At 52.5% G+C, this 15287-nt stretch overlaps 8 protein-coding genes across 8 annotated transcripts; 4 read left to right on the top strand and 4 right to left on the bottom strand.

Moving 5' to 3' along the window:
• The first annotated feature begins 297 nt into the window (after nt 1-297).
• Nucleotides 298-1313, top strand: ASPVEDRAFT_204267 (uncharacterized protein). Its single transcript, XM_040809422.1, has 3 exons — nt 298-804; nt 868-881; nt 937-1313. Exons 1-3 carry the CDS (start codon nt 767-769, stop codon nt 1080-1082), a joined length of 198 nt encoding a protein of 65 aa, XP_040674372.1. The 5' UTR covers nt 298-766; the 3' UTR covers nt 1083-1313.
• Nucleotides 1314-1861: 548 nt separating this feature from the next.
• Nucleotides 1862-3784, bottom strand: ASPVEDRAFT_34749 (endonuclease/exonuclease/phosphatase family protein; the record flags this gene model as incomplete). Its single annotated transcript, XM_040810888.1, has 3 exons — nt 1862-2191; nt 2250-3070; nt 3115-3784. The coding sequence occupies 3 exons, from the start codon at nt 3782-3784 to the stop codon at nt 1862-1864; spliced, it is 1821 nt and encodes a 606-aa protein (XP_040674371.1).
• A 417-nt stretch (nt 3785-4201) lies between these two features.
• ASPVEDRAFT_144518 (uncharacterized protein) lies at nt 4202-6324 on the bottom strand (the record flags this gene model as incomplete). Its single annotated transcript, XM_040807994.1, has 6 exons — nt 4202-5127; nt 5171-5300; nt 5345-5425; nt 5474-5766; nt 5812-5893; nt 5947-6324. The coding sequence occupies 6 exons, from the start codon at nt 6322-6324 to the stop codon at nt 4202-4204; spliced, it is 1890 nt and encodes a 629-aa protein (XP_040674370.1).
• A 792-nt stretch (nt 6325-7116) lies between these two features.
• On the top strand, nt 7117-7964 carry ASPVEDRAFT_144346 (uncharacterized protein; the record flags this gene model as incomplete). Its single annotated transcript, XM_040807980.1, has 2 exons — nt 7117-7672; nt 7741-7964. 2 exons carry the CDS (start codon nt 7117-7119, stop codon nt 7962-7964), a joined length of 780 nt encoding a protein of 259 aa, XP_040674369.1.
• Nucleotides 7888-9717, bottom strand: ASPVEDRAFT_403844 (Zn(II)2Cys6 transcription factor). The gene is made up of 2 exons (XM_040812146.1): nt 9568-9717; nt 7888-9523 (listed from the first exon to the last, which is right to left on the bottom strand). The coding sequence occupies exons 1-2, from the start codon at nt 9633-9635 to the stop codon at nt 8011-8013; spliced, it is 1581 nt and encodes a 526-aa protein (XP_040674368.1). The 5' UTR covers nt 9636-9717; the 3' UTR covers nt 7888-8010.
• Nucleotides 9704-10843, bottom strand: ASPVEDRAFT_47742 (TMEM53 family protein). Its single transcript, XM_040813854.1, has one exon. It carries the CDS (start codon nt 10628-10630, stop codon nt 9800-9802), a length of 831 nt encoding a protein of 276 aa, XP_040674367.1. The 5' UTR covers nt 10631-10843; the 3' UTR covers nt 9704-9799.
• A 789-nt stretch (nt 10844-11632) lies between these two features.
• Nucleotides 11633-13460, top strand: ASPVEDRAFT_34745 (DUF3716 domain-containing protein; the record flags this gene model as incomplete). The annotated part of the gene is made up of 4 exons (XM_040810887.1): nt 11633-11759; nt 11821-12154; nt 12211-12712; nt 12768-13460. 4 exons carry the CDS (start codon nt 11633-11635, stop codon nt 13458-13460), a joined length of 1656 nt encoding a protein of 551 aa, XP_040674366.1.
• ASPVEDRAFT_403982 (uncharacterized protein) lies at nt 13431-15045 on the top strand. Its single transcript, XM_040812148.1, has one exon. The coding sequence runs from the start codon at nt 13691-13693 to the stop codon at nt 14951-14953; it is 1263 nt and encodes a 420-aa protein (XP_040674365.1). The 5' UTR covers nt 13431-13690; the 3' UTR covers nt 14954-15045.
• Nucleotides 15046-15287: the final 242 nt, after the last annotated feature.

Here is a 15287-nt window from a genome sequence, read left to right as displayed (position 1 = left end):
TAGCGTCATATATCACATCTGACTTGCATGCTCCAAAACTCTACTTTGCTTATTCTCTTCCTTCGCTCTCGTATCTGGACATCAGCCTGCTGCAGGCATGCTCTGTCTTGCATTTATTGAACCTTGCTTGTCGGTCTCAAATCTCAAAACAGAGGTAATTGGCATACTCTCTATGATTACTACTAGGAGAGCATTGAATATGGGCCAAAATACAGTCGAAGGCTCTAGACATCGACCCTTGCAATGGCTGAGACTGGCCACGCCGTAATGGAGATGACCCTTCAGTTTATCAATGAAGCCTCAGCCGCAAAAGCCTGTCCATGCCCTGCGCCATTCAATCACCATTGTGGACAAGATCGCCCAACCTCGTATCCTCCTTGCATGAGGCATGATGGACACGAGATCTGTTTTCCATGTCTGCGAATACCTCACCGCCGATCTACCCCAGATATAATCGAGATGTCTGGGAATACATGCAGAACTAGAGATTTTGGCCACGGGGAGACAGTTCCCAGGTTGTGATTCCCTAATTTGGCTGCGGATCACTGCTTTACAGAGAAGTGGAATGCATACATCCCGTATTAAACTATCTTTTCTGTCTGTTTTTAGATACAAGGGCATCAATTTCACAACAGAATGTCTGGGCTGCAGTCCAAGACGAGCATAAAAGGCCCGTTGTTTCCCTCCCACTCAGCTCATCATCCAAACCACTGAATCTGATCAAACAACTTCAAATTTCTTTCAAAACATTAACTGAAGTCAAAAAATGAAGTCTTTCATCCCCATCGTCCTCGCTGTCCTTGGGTACGTTCCATTCCCCTACTGACTTGACATACTGCGTCAAGAAACAAGCTAACAATCCTGCAGCTTCGCCGCTCAAGGTATGATTTGATCTCTATCCTACCTCTCCATCAGCCCATCCTTAACGTGTTACAGGCTACGCCGTCAGCTGCCAGGCCCAGGGCGGATCCTGCCACGACGGTGACCGGGACTGCCCCGCCGGAACCAAGTCCGTGTTCTGGGATACCGGTTGCGCCTCGGCGCATTGGTGGTGGACCCATGATGATAAGTGCTGTGTTTAGGTTAACCGGATGTGAAGGGTGAGGTTATCGTATCATCTATACAGAAAACCGTGGTAGCTTTGTTTGGGCTTGTTTGTGTGATGGACTTGGCTTGCCTTGGTTGTATCATCGGCTGCATTGTGTAGTCGATAAATAGGAATAGAGGTGTTCGTATGAGGTCCTTAATCCGTCATAAATGTTTCAAGTAGTTGCACCTCAATGAGAACGTGCTCATCAGGTAAGACTGGCGGGGCAGGCACTTGGGTGAAAGTCTTTCCCATCAGGACTAGAACTCTCCCCCGGCTCGATTACCAGCGCCATAAAGGACAAAGCCAAAATGGCGACCAAAGAGTGCTGCTTTACGCGTGGCTGTCAGGACGCATGTAGTAGCAGATGCTGACCTGTCGGTTTGTATCATAGCGTGGATTTACAGAGTTCCCAGAGCATGTCCAAATGCTAACATCTGTTCAGTTATTGATACCATTTCTAAGGAAGAAGGGTTTAGTAAACTTTAGCCTCATATCCCAAGGGGATTCACAGGGTTTGAACACCCTGGGACCTCTATTTCAGGGAGGATGGCGATTTGGCGGTTTAGCCAGGCAGCCAGTATGGGGGCGGGCCAGAACACAACTTAGGCCGGGACAGTTGATAATAACAAGGATATTGCGGAAAAGGGGGTACTGATTTAGGTTTACATAGGGAGTTTTATAAGGGTTTAGGATGGGCTTATCCACTTAATTGTACAGCTTGAATGAACTACCTGCTTTAACATCCACTGCTCTACTCCTATACTCTCACACTCATTCACAAACATCAAACACCGCAACAGACGGATCATGGTCCGACGCCGCATCATCATAATTCAACCAAGTGTTGACATGAACATGCTCCAGCTGTGCATTCTTGGCCAACCCATCCGACACAAACATGTGGTCCAGCTGCTGGTGGTTCGAATCGTAGATGTACGTATACCGCTCTGTCGCAGGAATCTCAACGATATCGTCCAGCTCACGAAGCCCAGACTTCTTCACAAACGTTTCCAGCGGCGAGACGAAGGAAAAATCATTGAAGTCGCCTGTTGTTAGAATCTTCGCGTTGGCATCGGCAGCCAGAATCTCAGATACGAAGGACTGTATTTAGTTAGATTTGGCCATAAGGATCAGTTATAAGGACTAGGGAGGGACATACAGCGACGGCTTCCGCCTGCGCGGTGCGTTGCTCAACACCACCGTTAACGGGTGGTCTAGCATCACCCTGTATAGCCGAACCACCGCCCTTACTCGACAGGTGCACATTAACCGTGAAGAACTTGTTCTTCCCATCAACCGTCTCCCAGGCAGCGGCGAGTGGCTTACGCGACGCATCCCAAGCCTCGTTTTCGGGGTCGATAAGTCCAGGGTTGAATTTCAGCTCTGGCCCATGCGAGACTAGCACCTCGTTTGCGTCGGCGGATGTGCCGGGGTTAGCATTGTGCAGGCGTACAATGGCCGGGTTGTATAGGTATGCCACGCGGATATTACCACCTGGCTCCCCGCCGTCGGCGTTGTTGATGGGTGGGATCTCGGTGAAGTTGTAAGATGGGCCGCCGGCGTCGGAGATCAGGGATGTGAGTTTGGATAGGGTGAGGTTTGCCGTGACGGTGCCGTCGTCTGTGGCGCCGTTGTTGTCTTGGACTTCCTGTAGGCACATGATCGCGGGGCCATTGAGATAGTCGGCTATGTGGTTGGCGATTTTGGAGATGTGGTCGGAGCTGGGGGTTAGGTTCTCGACGTTGTAGGCGCCGATACTTAAAGATTCGCAGGTTCCGTCGCCAGTTAGGGTGGAGGGGGAGGCGGTTGTGTCGTTTGACCCCGTCACGGTTAGGGCTGTGAGGGGGAGGACCATGTACTGGCCAAACTTCCACTGGACGACGCCAGTGATGTCCTCTACGGTGTCTCCGACCTTGGAGGTGTCGGAGTTGTTGGTCCCGTCGAGAGGAGTTCCAATTTTGATGGCCTCGGGGTTTGAATCTGAGGTGGTCAGTAGGCTCTATCTCAGAGAAAGTGGTACATACCATTTGCGCTCATGGTCAATCCACCGTGCTCGTTCAGGCCCGAGACGGCCCAGTCTCCTCGCACAAAGACATCGCCGTACTGGTTGGGTTTGGTAATGATAGTCGCTCCAGTGAGGGAAACGAGCTCGCCGCTCAGACTCTCCCAGAAGTCCATCCCGTAGAGCTCAGGTTCGAGAACAGGATTCTTCGCAGAGATCTGGCTGGCGTTGTTCGGCAGAGCATAGACATCCCCATCGGCACCATCGAGGCCAGAGTATATCTCTGTTGGAGGCGAGCGGTCTTTGCCAATAACAACAGGCGCAACCTCATTCTCGCTTGACTTGACGACAATGCTCGACGGCGAGGTGAGTTCTGTTAGGTACAGATAGGCAGCCTGGGAACGGTACTCAGACACCTTACCACTAAGCGTGATAACGTCTCCAACTGTGACCTCAGAAACGGCACTGCTTCCATAGACGTAGATCGACTCAGATGTCGCATCGTCAGAGTCTGGGTTGGTCGAGCGCAGAAAGAACCCCTCTTCTCCTATTGCTGTTACAAGGCCCTCCACGTCAGAAACACTTTCTCCTTTAAGTGGCGAGAGATAAGCGTTTCCATTGATCTCGCTGATCGTCACTGCCACCGCGGGCAGGACCCAGGATAAGGCTGTCAGGGCTGCGAAGGATCTCATGGTGTGCTGATCCGGGGATTTCTCAGCTGCCCGCACTGGAGATCTTTCGAATTTATATCCCGTTGGCGTCTCGCCCGTGTCATGGCTGCGACCCCTGTTATCTGCGGTACCTGAGCACCTGCTTAGAGTTGGCAGCGGCAGCCACTGAGATTGGGCGACGATGCCCACGTTGCAATGCCAAGCCGGCGCCAATTTGGCTGCGGGATTCGCCGACGATTCAGAACTGAAGGACAGGCTTTGTGAAGGAGGGTAATCTATTGTGGATGCTTGGGTGCTTCTACGGGTGCATTAGAGGTTGGATTTCATGCGCTAGAAACTGTTTAATATCGACATATCTTCTTGACCACCACGTGCCCTCGAGATAGATTGAAGTCTCGTGAGCTGTGAGGTCTCGGCTTTTTATCATAAATGAGATGGCTACGCTTTGCCGGTATCCTGTTTCAGGGACACAATCCGGTTCAGAACGACGTGGCTGTCGGTAGAGTCCGAGTCCATCGCGAAATAGGCCACTCTCATTCCCTGGAACCGAACGGTCTCTGCCCGGAGGGATCCGCCGCTGTGTTCACCGGCAGCCTCAGGCCAGGGCGCCCTCTGGCGCACCTCGTCGAAGCCTGACTCGATTAATGCGTCGGGGTAGATGGTCTCACTGTTCGGGTTGATGTCCGCAAGGAAACCACCCTCGGCGGAGGCGGGCTCGTCTGACTTGAACAGAGGGTCGTGGATGCGGACTTCCACCTTGCGCGATCCCTCGGGTACCCAGTGGATATACGTCTTTGGCTTGCCGCCGTCCTTATCAAAGACGGCGCGGACCTCTGTGACCTTTCCGTCGGCGTCCTTCGTGAAGGTCGTGGCCTTGATCGGGTATGGCGACTTCCAGAGACCGACGCTCTTGCCGGGCGCCAGGCGGAAGTATCCCTTGGCATCCTCCTCGCGGAAATCGGAGCGGTCAATGTAGACCGTCTTGGCGAATCGGACCTTGTGTGAGCCCATTGCAGGGTCCTTGGGAGAGAATGGGATGTCAAGGTCGAGCTGTTCTGGGGAGAGGGTGTCGAAGTCCTCGATAACAACGGGGATAGGGTCAAGGACAAGCATGAGGCGCGGCACTCGTGGCTCCAGGTAAGTACGGATACTCTGTTCGAACCGGAGGATGTTGATGACGCTGTTGGAAGTGGTCACTCCGAGCTCGTTGACGAACGACAGAATGGCCTCTGGAGGGACACCGCGGCGGCGGAGTGCAATGACGGTGTAGAGACGCGGGTCATCCCAAGCTCTAACGTAGCCAGCGTCGACCAGCTTCTTCAATCCTCGCTTGCTCATGATGGTTCCGCTAACGTTTAATCGGCCTAATCGCATTAGCATCATCCAAAAAAGGAGTGGAATACTCACCGTATTCGCGCTGCATCGGCTCGTAGACACCGAGGCTTGAGTTGAGCCATTCGTAGCTCTCCCGTGACAATACAAACTCGGTTGTGCACAGGCTGTGGGTGATTCCCTCGAAGCTATCGCAGAGACAGTGCTACTCCTGTTAGTCGTGTTCACCTGCAGGACTGGGGCACTTACAGCAAAATCATAAGTAGGGAAGATGACCCAGCCTGGGGCCTTGTGGTGCTCCTTCTTCAAGACTCGGTAGGCGGCAAGATCCTAGACAGTTAGACCCGACGTAGTCATAAGGAATTCAGCGCAACTTACCCACATCTGAGGATTGGGGTTATCAATATCCTGGCGCATCCTCAAGAACGCCGTCTGGGGCTCGTATTTGCCATCCTTCATGTCCCGGAACTTCTTCAAATTGGTCTCGACATCCTGCTCCGCGTCCTTGCACCGATACCGCGCACCGTGGTTCTCTCCGCCCCTCTGCAACTTGATTTCTGTATCGCTGCAATGGCAGACGTAAGCCTTCTCGAGCTGGATGAGCTTCTCGGCGTGGTCGTAGAGCTTCTGGAAGTGGTCGCTCGAGTGGGTTTTCCTAGCGGGTTTGAATCCTGATCCGTCAGCACATTGACATTGACATCGCATGATCTACCTACCCAACCACTGAATGATCTCCTCAATAGCCGTAAAGTATTTCTCCTCTTCTGCCTCCGGGTTCGTATCGTCAAACCTAAGGATCTACACCCGTCAGCGCCATCAACAACCAACCCCACAAAAAGAAAAGCACATACCGTTTCACCCCCATGATGCCGCGCAAATCCAAAGTTCACCGCAATCGCCTTACAATGTCCCAAGTGTAGATACCCGTTCGGCTCCGGCGGGAAACGCGTAACGACTGGCTTCATAGGGCGCTCACGGAAGACATTAGCCAGGAAGCCCTGCTTGAACATGGCATCCGGGTCGAGCGGGGCTTCCTTCTCCTCCGCGGGCTTCGCAGCAGCCGTCTGGGACTTCGGTGTAGCGGGCTTCGGGTTTGCCTTTGCGGCGGCCTGTGCGGCTTTCTTCGTGCGCTTCTGGGTGCGCTTCTTCAGCTCGTTCTTTGACACCATCTCGCCGGTTTCCTCGTCGAGGAAGAGCTTGGCGGTGCTTTCGGCCAGGGCGTCCGCCATGGTGGATGAGTATCGGATGTTGTTTTTAAGAGATTGTCGATTGGCCGTCTAGACCGTCTAGTGATATATATTCCTAAGCGTTGGATAAACGAGAGAATAACAAAGGAGTGAGTCACCCTGCGTCAAGAAAATATCCCACCTTATCAGCGGGGAATCTTTTGTGGAATGTGCGGAAATGGCAGGCGGTGGTAAATATTGCCACGTGACGATAAGGGCAGACGCCTCAGGCAGAGATTCGATAAGCACAACAGACAAGGACAGACAACAGGGCCAACTGCAGTAAATCATAATTACTGTCAATTTGTTTCATTATTGTGATGGTAGCTCATGGTACTGCATGTAGCGATGTTGTTTTTATATCTAAGTGAAAGTGGGACATTCAGTGCCATTTAAATCTATCGAATGTTTGAATGTATATATTTAGTCTTACCCATTGTTTATACTGAATTTGGCCACCATGATATTGGAACTATGAAATAAACCACATTTATAGCTTCAGTGTCGCCAAGTGTTATTCAAGGATAGATAAGCTCATAATTACTCCGGGCATAAATCCTGCGTATTTCGTGCCTAATTATAGATGACGCTACTAGTTGGGAATCAGCACTAGATGCCCCTCCACATTTCAGCCCCAAATGTCACCTTCGATATCAACAGCGGCGAAACTTCACACGACCTGTCGTCCTACCATCACCTCAATCAACTGACGATTGACTTTTAATCAAACTCCTCCTCATCCCGCCAAACAACATCCAACCAAACTGAAACAAATACAACGAAACAACACCGAAAATGTCCCCACAAAACACCACCACCCTCCCCCGCATAGCCTGCTTCCACGGCGGCGGGTCCAACTCAACAATCTTCGAAATCCAATGCTCCTTCCTCTCGAACCTGCTCTCCACCTCATTTACACTCGAGTTCTTCGACGGTCCATTCCTCCGCTCCGCAGGGCCCGGCGTCCTGCCTGCCTTCGAAGACTGCGGGCCCTTCAAATCGTGGTTCGAGCCGCTGAGTGTCCCAGGCGCCCCGAATGCGACGAACCCCGATAAGAATGATGGGAGTGGATATGATAGTACCGGCCGGGATGGGATTGAGCGGGTGCTGGCGCTTATGGAGGAGAGGGGTCGCGAGAAGGGGTTTGGGGACGAGTGTTGGGTTGGTGTGATGGGGTTTTCGCAGGGGACGAGGGTTGCCGGTGGGGTTTTGCTGGATCAGCAGCGGAGGGAGAGGTTGAAGGGAGAGAATGGGGCGTTGGCGAGGAGGGCTGTGGGGGAGGGGATAAGGGTGAATTTTGGTGTGATGTGTAATGGTGGTGGGGTGCCGATGGAGAGTGAGGTTGGATTTAGTATGTCCTCCCCGTTCTTTTCATCATTATGCTGTTTTGAATTTGGGACGGTGCTAATTGACTGGCAGAATTGGATAACCCTGATACGGTGATCCGGATACCAACGTTGCATGTGCACGGATATAAGGATGAGTACCTGAAGTTTAGCCGGGACCAGCTGGCGACGTTCTACGATCGGGATACGGCGGAGCTCTACGAGATTAACTACCACCACGCGATGCCGTGGGTGAAGGCCGAGTCGGAGGAGTTGGCACGGCGGGTTAAGGAGCTATATAACAGGACAAAGAGGTAGATATAGTATATAGACCACGGATAAACATAAACTAGAGATTTCGGTGTTATTCATCGCCCTGCTTGAAGAACCGACACAGGTTCACCCGCCGTACAACCATGTCGTTGACAACACGCATTTCCCCACCCACGGTTTCCCTTCGAGCATACTGCAGCGCAGTGCCCATCCCGCCGTCCGGAGTCTCCCACGGAATAAGATCTAGCGCAAACACCCGCTCGTTATCTAGGGGAACCCGGCCTGGCGTATTGAGTAGGTTATGCACCGACAGTTGCTCCTCCGAGCACGTCCCGCCGGTTTCTTCGACTGCCACAACCGCGGCGAGGAAACTGGACGCTGATTTCGAAAAGTACATCCCCTGTCGCTCTGGAGACTGGCGTAGAAGCGTGAGCGCTTGTCGCCGGATCGTGGGCGAGCGGCATTTCATTATGGTGATCAGCAGGGACATCCCCGTCCCCATGTCGAAGGTGAATGGTGGTTGGTTTCCGCTGGCCGCTGTAGCAGATAGTGCGGCTGGCGTGTGGGAGATGATTTTGGCAAAGTCGGCTTCGTAGGCGTCATAGCAGGATTCCGATGTAGATAGGCCTGTTCGTGTGAGGGTGAGGATACTGAGGTATGTCATTGATAAGGCTGCTATGATTCCACGGTGCTCGGAGGAAGGATTTGTTTTTCGGTTGTATTGGATGACTTCGGGTAGTGCCTGGAACTGCCGGTCCCAGGAGAGAAGATCTCGTTCGAGGGCTCGCTGGCGGGGTTGCAAATAATCAGCGTCTGAAATTGGTCTCTGTGCGGTGCGAATTGCCAAGCAATCGAGATCGAACTTTTTCCAGTCCGCGACGAGTGCATAGAGGGCAGATCGCGCATCAGATAGCCTGGTGAAGGTGTGAGAACTGGGGAGTGATTGCTTGGGCAGTGGAGAGTTCCCATCCACAATGACGGATATGGTTCCGACCCGGAGAAGAATAGCTGCGATGGTCGTTTCCAGTCTTTTTGACATTGACTCCGTTGCCGATGCCATGAGCTGCGTAGCTTGATGATACAGCATCAATGCAGACTTGACATTGCCTTGCAGAACCTCAATGCATATGAAAAGCACACAGCTCACGAGGGCAACAGCGTAATCCGCGACCCCGCGCTTAATCTGGTCCTGTATTCTCCCCAGAGACCGCGAGTACCACACAAGAGCCTCGCGATGGCTGCGCGATTTCGGACGCGCAAGACAGTCGGTCCGCTCAATCTGATACGTAGACTCGCCCTCCGACGACGTAGGATGCTCGTAGAACGCACTCAGCGCAACGACCGCATCCCAAACCGCCGGCTCAGAGCCACAGATCTGGAGAACCGTGCCGCGCCAGAACTCCAGGTCCAGAGCGTCCGAGAGAGACGGCGCGGCGTGGAAAAAGTAGTACTCGTACGCGCGCCGCTCGCGAGATACTGCTGAAAAAACAGGCAGCACGCGGGCGACGGCGGGCCTAGCAGACTCAGCGTAGTCGCATTTCCGGCCGGTACTGGTGCAGCGCGCACAGTGTGGCTTTTCCTCTCCACATTTGACGCGGCGGATCCTGTCTCGATTAGCAGTGCAGATTGCGGGGAGGAGCCTACTTACTTGCACGTTTTACAGCCGGTCCTGGACTTTATTCTGGAAATTCGAGCTGTCCGTGCCAATGTGGACATCCTGCGGCGACAGTCACCGCATTTTGCTTACGGTGTTGGTGAAGAATGAGTGAGACGTCGCTCGAGTCAGCGATTTCAGTGCCCCTGAAGTCTAACCTGATATGGCAAAGAATGTTTGCCTGAGGCAGAATTTATTGTCTATACAAAACAGTCCAGAGGTTATATTACAACCGACTCGGGATTGTCCCCTCCCACGCCCGTTGAACCGAAGTCCAATACCGCTCCTCATCAACCATGGCAAGTGCACAGTGCGGCCCCGTCTCAAACCGAACTCCATCAGCCACAAATCCCTTCTCCCGCCCTTCACGCAGATGCCGCTCCACATCCTGCCATCGCACCATCTCATCCTCACGCGAGTACAGATAGAACCGTCGCGCAGATTTACCAAATAAACCCGGATCATTCAACTCGGTTCTTAAATCCTCGACACTACGCATCGCACCCACTGCCTGCAAGGCCGAAATCGTCCCAATGGCCGGGTAGAGCACGGATTTCCCTACGAAATGCGCGATGGGCTGTTCAGTCGGCGAAGGCAGAGAAACAGCGGCAGCGTTGTAACTTCGCAGAAGCGAACTGTCCCCAGGACAGCAGTCGAATATAACCAATTTCAGCGCTGAGATGAAGGCTGTATGTGCGGCTGGATCGTCCGCTTTAATTGACTGCACAAGCTGAGTCGCTGTATTACTCCCACCGTGGGAGAAGATATGCAGCAGGATTGGAATAGGTGAGCCAGAGCTGGGGTGGATGAAATGGGCGATTTTCTCTCGCGCGGGAGCAAGACGGCTCCGGATTGCGCTGAATGAGCGAAGCGTGATGTCCGATAGAGTGGTGGTGATTAGCAGGATTGCGGCGCTGGGGAAATGGCTGGCATAGCCATCGGTGTATTTGGCGATGCGTCGGGGCGATGCGCCTCCAAGCCAAGTGCACAGGATTATCAGCGATGTTGGCGGTGTGGGTGGAATGCGGAGATGGATATTTGTTCCGATGGGTTCCATTTTGCAGGCTCGTTTGCAAGAATTGATGATTCAAAGGGTTGGAGATGAAGGAACTGGAAGGATGAGGAAGCGCGGTTGAGCTGTTGGGGCGTTGAACCGAACCAGCCCCATTTTGCGGGCAGTCCGTGCAGCCGTTCTCCAAATATGCTGAAACTCGCCAGAATGTTTGAGGACAACTAAAGGAACGATAACTGACATATTATTAGTATCGTTATATCTCTGAAAGTGGATGATGATGATGATGATCTTCTATCCACTATGTCCGGTTGATCTGCCGCCCACCACTAAATAGCGCTAAATCTACGGAAGTTCATCCTATCACATAATATCTTAACGGAGAAAATTGCTATCCGATATAGTCACGGTAAATTATCTTACAAAGTTCAACGGGCTGGGCCGGCGTTGAAGTTCTCCAGCCATCTATCCTCCAGTGTCGTCATGCGTTTACTCCTATATACCGTGGCGATGCCGCATGAGCCAGGGAGCTTTGTAGGTTATACTGCATATTAGAAGAATTAGGTATATTTACCAAGTTTACAAGTACCAAGTTATCCAAAAAAAAGAGTTGTCGGAACCTTTGTCTGCTCATGAACAATATTTGTGAAGCCGGTTGGCTCACCAACGTGGCAGAATGCTTTGTGCCAGTACCGAATGGCAGATTCTTTGTCGGCATATCTATGTTAATGCTCTGAGTGCAGATATCATCTGTTTGCACGTCTTTCATCAACGTAGGACAGGAAGAGCTCGCTAATCGTTAGCGGTTCCTCTGAAGATAAGTAATATCTCAGTGAAGACCAGAAACTTCATCATCTCCCTACCAGCCAGTAGTGTACCGACACCGTCGGTAGCTTGACATGCAATATTCACTATTCACGGAGCCAGAAATCACAATAGCGTCGTTGCTATATATTTTGTCTCTTCACTGCTCTTGTTTACATCTCTCGAGCTGTGATATTTCTACTGTTTCCCATCTACACGATTGTACCGATAGATTCAGACAACATGGTTGGAACACGATCAACCCGTAACCAGGCCAAAGAGCCCAAACGAGAACCTTTACGAGAACGCACCCTGTCATACGACAACCCAAACGCACTCGGCGACGCAGGGGAAGACCAGGCAGCGCGACGTAAGTACCCACCCTACCTATCTACCAAACCTGCCAGCATGGAATATCTAACACCCACCAGAAGAAAGCGGCAAGCTCAGCGTCGCAGCAAAAGACATCGCACGGTATCTCGAAATCAACCGCTCCATCGACTGGAACGAGAAGACCGGTCCGCAGCGCGCAGGTGCTGGGAAACAACGCACTGCTTCTGTCCTGCAGCGCCGCGGGGATATTGCGCAGCCGGCGTGTTCGCGGTGTGAGCAGGGAAGCAGGGTATTTGGATCTTGTGTTGCGGCGCCTGTTATCAGCGGGTATGCGTTCCAGAGTGGTGCGTGTGCGAATTGTATCTGGGATGGGAAGGAGAAGGCTTGTTCGTTGAGGGGGGAGACGTTGCCGTTGGATTCGGTTTCTGTTCGGTATGTTTTTTCTTTCTTTTATTGATCGTGCTGCGTGTTTGCTGATAAGTGTATAGCCAGTTTACAGGAGATGGGTTCAATCTCCGCCATGCGATTCGCGAAGAGGCCTGGATTGATGGAGATCCCAGCCAGCCTGATCTGCCGGAGCCACCGAAGAGGGACGTGTTTGTGGACGCATCAAGTGAGGTTCGTCCAACAAGTGAGGATACTGACAAGGGGAACGACGACAAGGGCAGCAATGACAGGAATAGCAGCGACAAGGAGAATGTAGATGTAGCGGGGTTCTTCAATGAGTTCAAGCTGGATAGCTCATTTGCTCGCATTGGAACGTCGCAGCATGGCCCCCGTTGTCATTTTGATGGCGTCGAACTGAAGTTTCCAATATCACGGGAGATCTGGAAGAGCGAGAGACGTCTGCTGAAAGCCCGATCGGACCTCGCGCACTTTGTGGCCATTATCGACACTCGTCTGTTCGAGATGGGATATGCCAGGAGTGACGCCGTGTTTTGGGAGCGAGAGGCGCGCCGGATGACCAGGCTGTTTGCTACTGGGAAAAGGGTAAGTTCATTCGTATAGATCTTGTTCTTTTTTTTCACTCTGACAGTGTTTCTAGAGAAAGGATATAACAGCTCCAAGTCGACGTCGCTCTTTGACGCCACCTCCTAAGATTGTCGTTTCAGAAGCCAACGCTCCTTCGCTTCCTCTACAAGCATCTCATGCGCCACAGAGTGAACCTCCCCAGCCCACCGATAAAACCAAGAAAGCCCCGACTGCACCGTCCCAGCGCCTGCTGCCTCCTATTAAGATAGGGACTAAGCAGAGCAGCCGCCCGCCAACAGTAGCCACCAGCTCTCGTGATCGAAGCGTCTGGGACAGACCTGGCAGCCCCGACTACAGCGACAAGGAGAACGAGAACCGCTCGGCTGGACCCGTACACGAGGCAGAGAGATTTGAAAATCTTCATGATGCCGTTAAACTTTTTGAAGCTGCTATGAAAAATTATCCTAAAGCTGCTGCTAACGTTTCTGCTGAAGATCCTGCTGAAGCCCCTCAAGCTCCAGCTCCAGCTGCAGCTAAAGGCGCGAGTGTCGGGAGTGATGAAGAAGGGAGCGAAAGTCGTAAGCACCCGACGACTGAGAATGTGCGTCCAGAATTCACTGATCGTCAAAGAAGGGCTGCTGGTGGGACTATGGGACCGATTTGGGCTATGAGAAGGTCTCGACCGGAGGCCTTTGATGAAGGCTCGCCCCCGATAGTCTCGAAGCGCCATCGTAGTGAGCGGCATGGTGACAGGGCTCGTGAATAGCTGGTGAGATTGGCTGAGTGAAGTGAGATGTGTAACTAGTCAGATTCACTGTTAAAAATGTGGCGGATTAATAGTAATTGGGTATTCACTGTCGATGGTCTTGTGCACAATGTCGTAAATGTTGGGATATCTTCTCGAGTATATAAGTCCTCTTGATATCGCCCATATTTTCTTGTTGTTGCGATTCATTCTACACTTTTATACCTTCATCACTGCCATTGCTACTGACAATGTCCCGCAACTACCGCCGTCGGTACCGCAGGGGCCGACAACCACCTCCAAAGCACTATCCCGACAATCGCAGGTCTAGCTATAGGCCCTCTCCCCGACGTAGAAGCCTCAGCAGGGAGAGACAATCCCGCAGTCGATCAAGTCGCCCATACTCCCGCTCATACTCCCGCCGCAGAACACCGGACAAATGCACTAGCTGTGGTGTTGACTGGGACTCCTGCGCTAGTTTCTGTATGCAGCGACCTATGATGCAGATGGCGCAATCGCTTGTACAGATGGCAGAAGCCATAACCCCGGGGCGGAGGCGCAAAACGATTCTACGCACCGGCCCAGCCCACGCCGCTGATGCCAGGGGAGGCACTCCTCCTGATGCTGATACTCATGAATGTCCAAGGAAGAACAATCATCAGTCGGCCAGGCATTGCACTGAACAATATGTCGGGAATTGCACCGATCAATCTGCCGAGCACTGCACTCCCCAGTCTGCCAGGCATTGCGCTGATCAATCTGCCAGGCATTGCCACTGTTGCGCCGTCCAACCGGCCCCTGCGCCGGAGCCTGCACCAGCACCTGCACCAGCGACCTGGTCTGGAGCTCCTCCAGCCGGCCCTCAGATGAACAATGGCGTGGGTCTAGATACCCTTGACTTGTTCAATGACTTTAACACTGGTCTAGGTGGCAATTTCGACGCACTGATGAGCGGCGCTCTATTGGACGACCTGGAAGCGCAGTGCCAGCTCCCGACCTCACAGCCTGTCCCTGCCGCTACCATTGCCCCCGCGCAGACTCAAACCCAGCCACAGTATCAGAGTATCATGGCGACTCCCCCACCACGTCCAGATGGGTCCGTTCAGGACTCTACCGCTGGGGTGCAGGGAACTCCCCCGGCTAGCCCTAAGATCAACCCCGCGGCTCCTGGTCTCGCCTGGACCGGCGATGCCTGGCACGGCCCTGTCTGGGTTAGTACTCTGCCCATAGGGCCTGTGCGCCCTGGTTCTCGTCGACGACCGCTGACTCCTGCCTCGTCGAGACTCCGTCACTCTTCTTCTATTTCGAGCCGTACGCTCGACCAGGATGATGTTTCCATTAAGGTGGAGGACAGCGACACTGACACGCAAGATGGCGAGGACGAGGCCCAGCACAGGAGAGGAACGTCTCGTGAACCTATTGATGTGGATGATGACCAGACGGAGGATCTGTTTAGTGATGGCGAACTTGGGTTTGGGTTTCCAGCTGGTCTTCGGACGCCTGAGGAGATTTAGATTTTTATTTTGTTGTGGGGTTGGATTGTTGGGGCTCTTTTTCCTTCGTTTACGGAACAGCGTTAATGGATTTAAGATGTTAATTGAAAAAGTTGGATGGGTGATGGCGAGACATATCTTTCTCTGTAGCTAGTAGAATTGTGTAGGCACCCCGTGCGTCCTCCTGACGAACCTTGCTTGTAGATGAGTGGAACCTGCATTCCTTTCCTTTATATCCTAGACACTCGAGTAAGAGTAAGGAATCCGCGGCGGGAACGATGGTTCCGAATCTTGTAGTTATATACCACTGACTGTATATTATATCTAAGTATTACGTCCTCATAGTCCAAATCCG

Source organism: Aspergillus versicolor (assembly GCF_001890125.1).
Source record: "Aspergillus versicolor CBS 583.65 unplaced genomic scaffold ASPVEscaffold_16, whole genome shotgun sequence".
In the NCBI taxonomy this organism is placed as follows: Eukaryota; Fungi; Ascomycota; class Eurotiomycetes; order Eurotiales; family Aspergillaceae; genus Aspergillus; species Aspergillus versicolor.
Note: the sequence above shows the minus strand (reverse complement) of the source record. Positions and strands in the feature narration are given on the sequence as shown.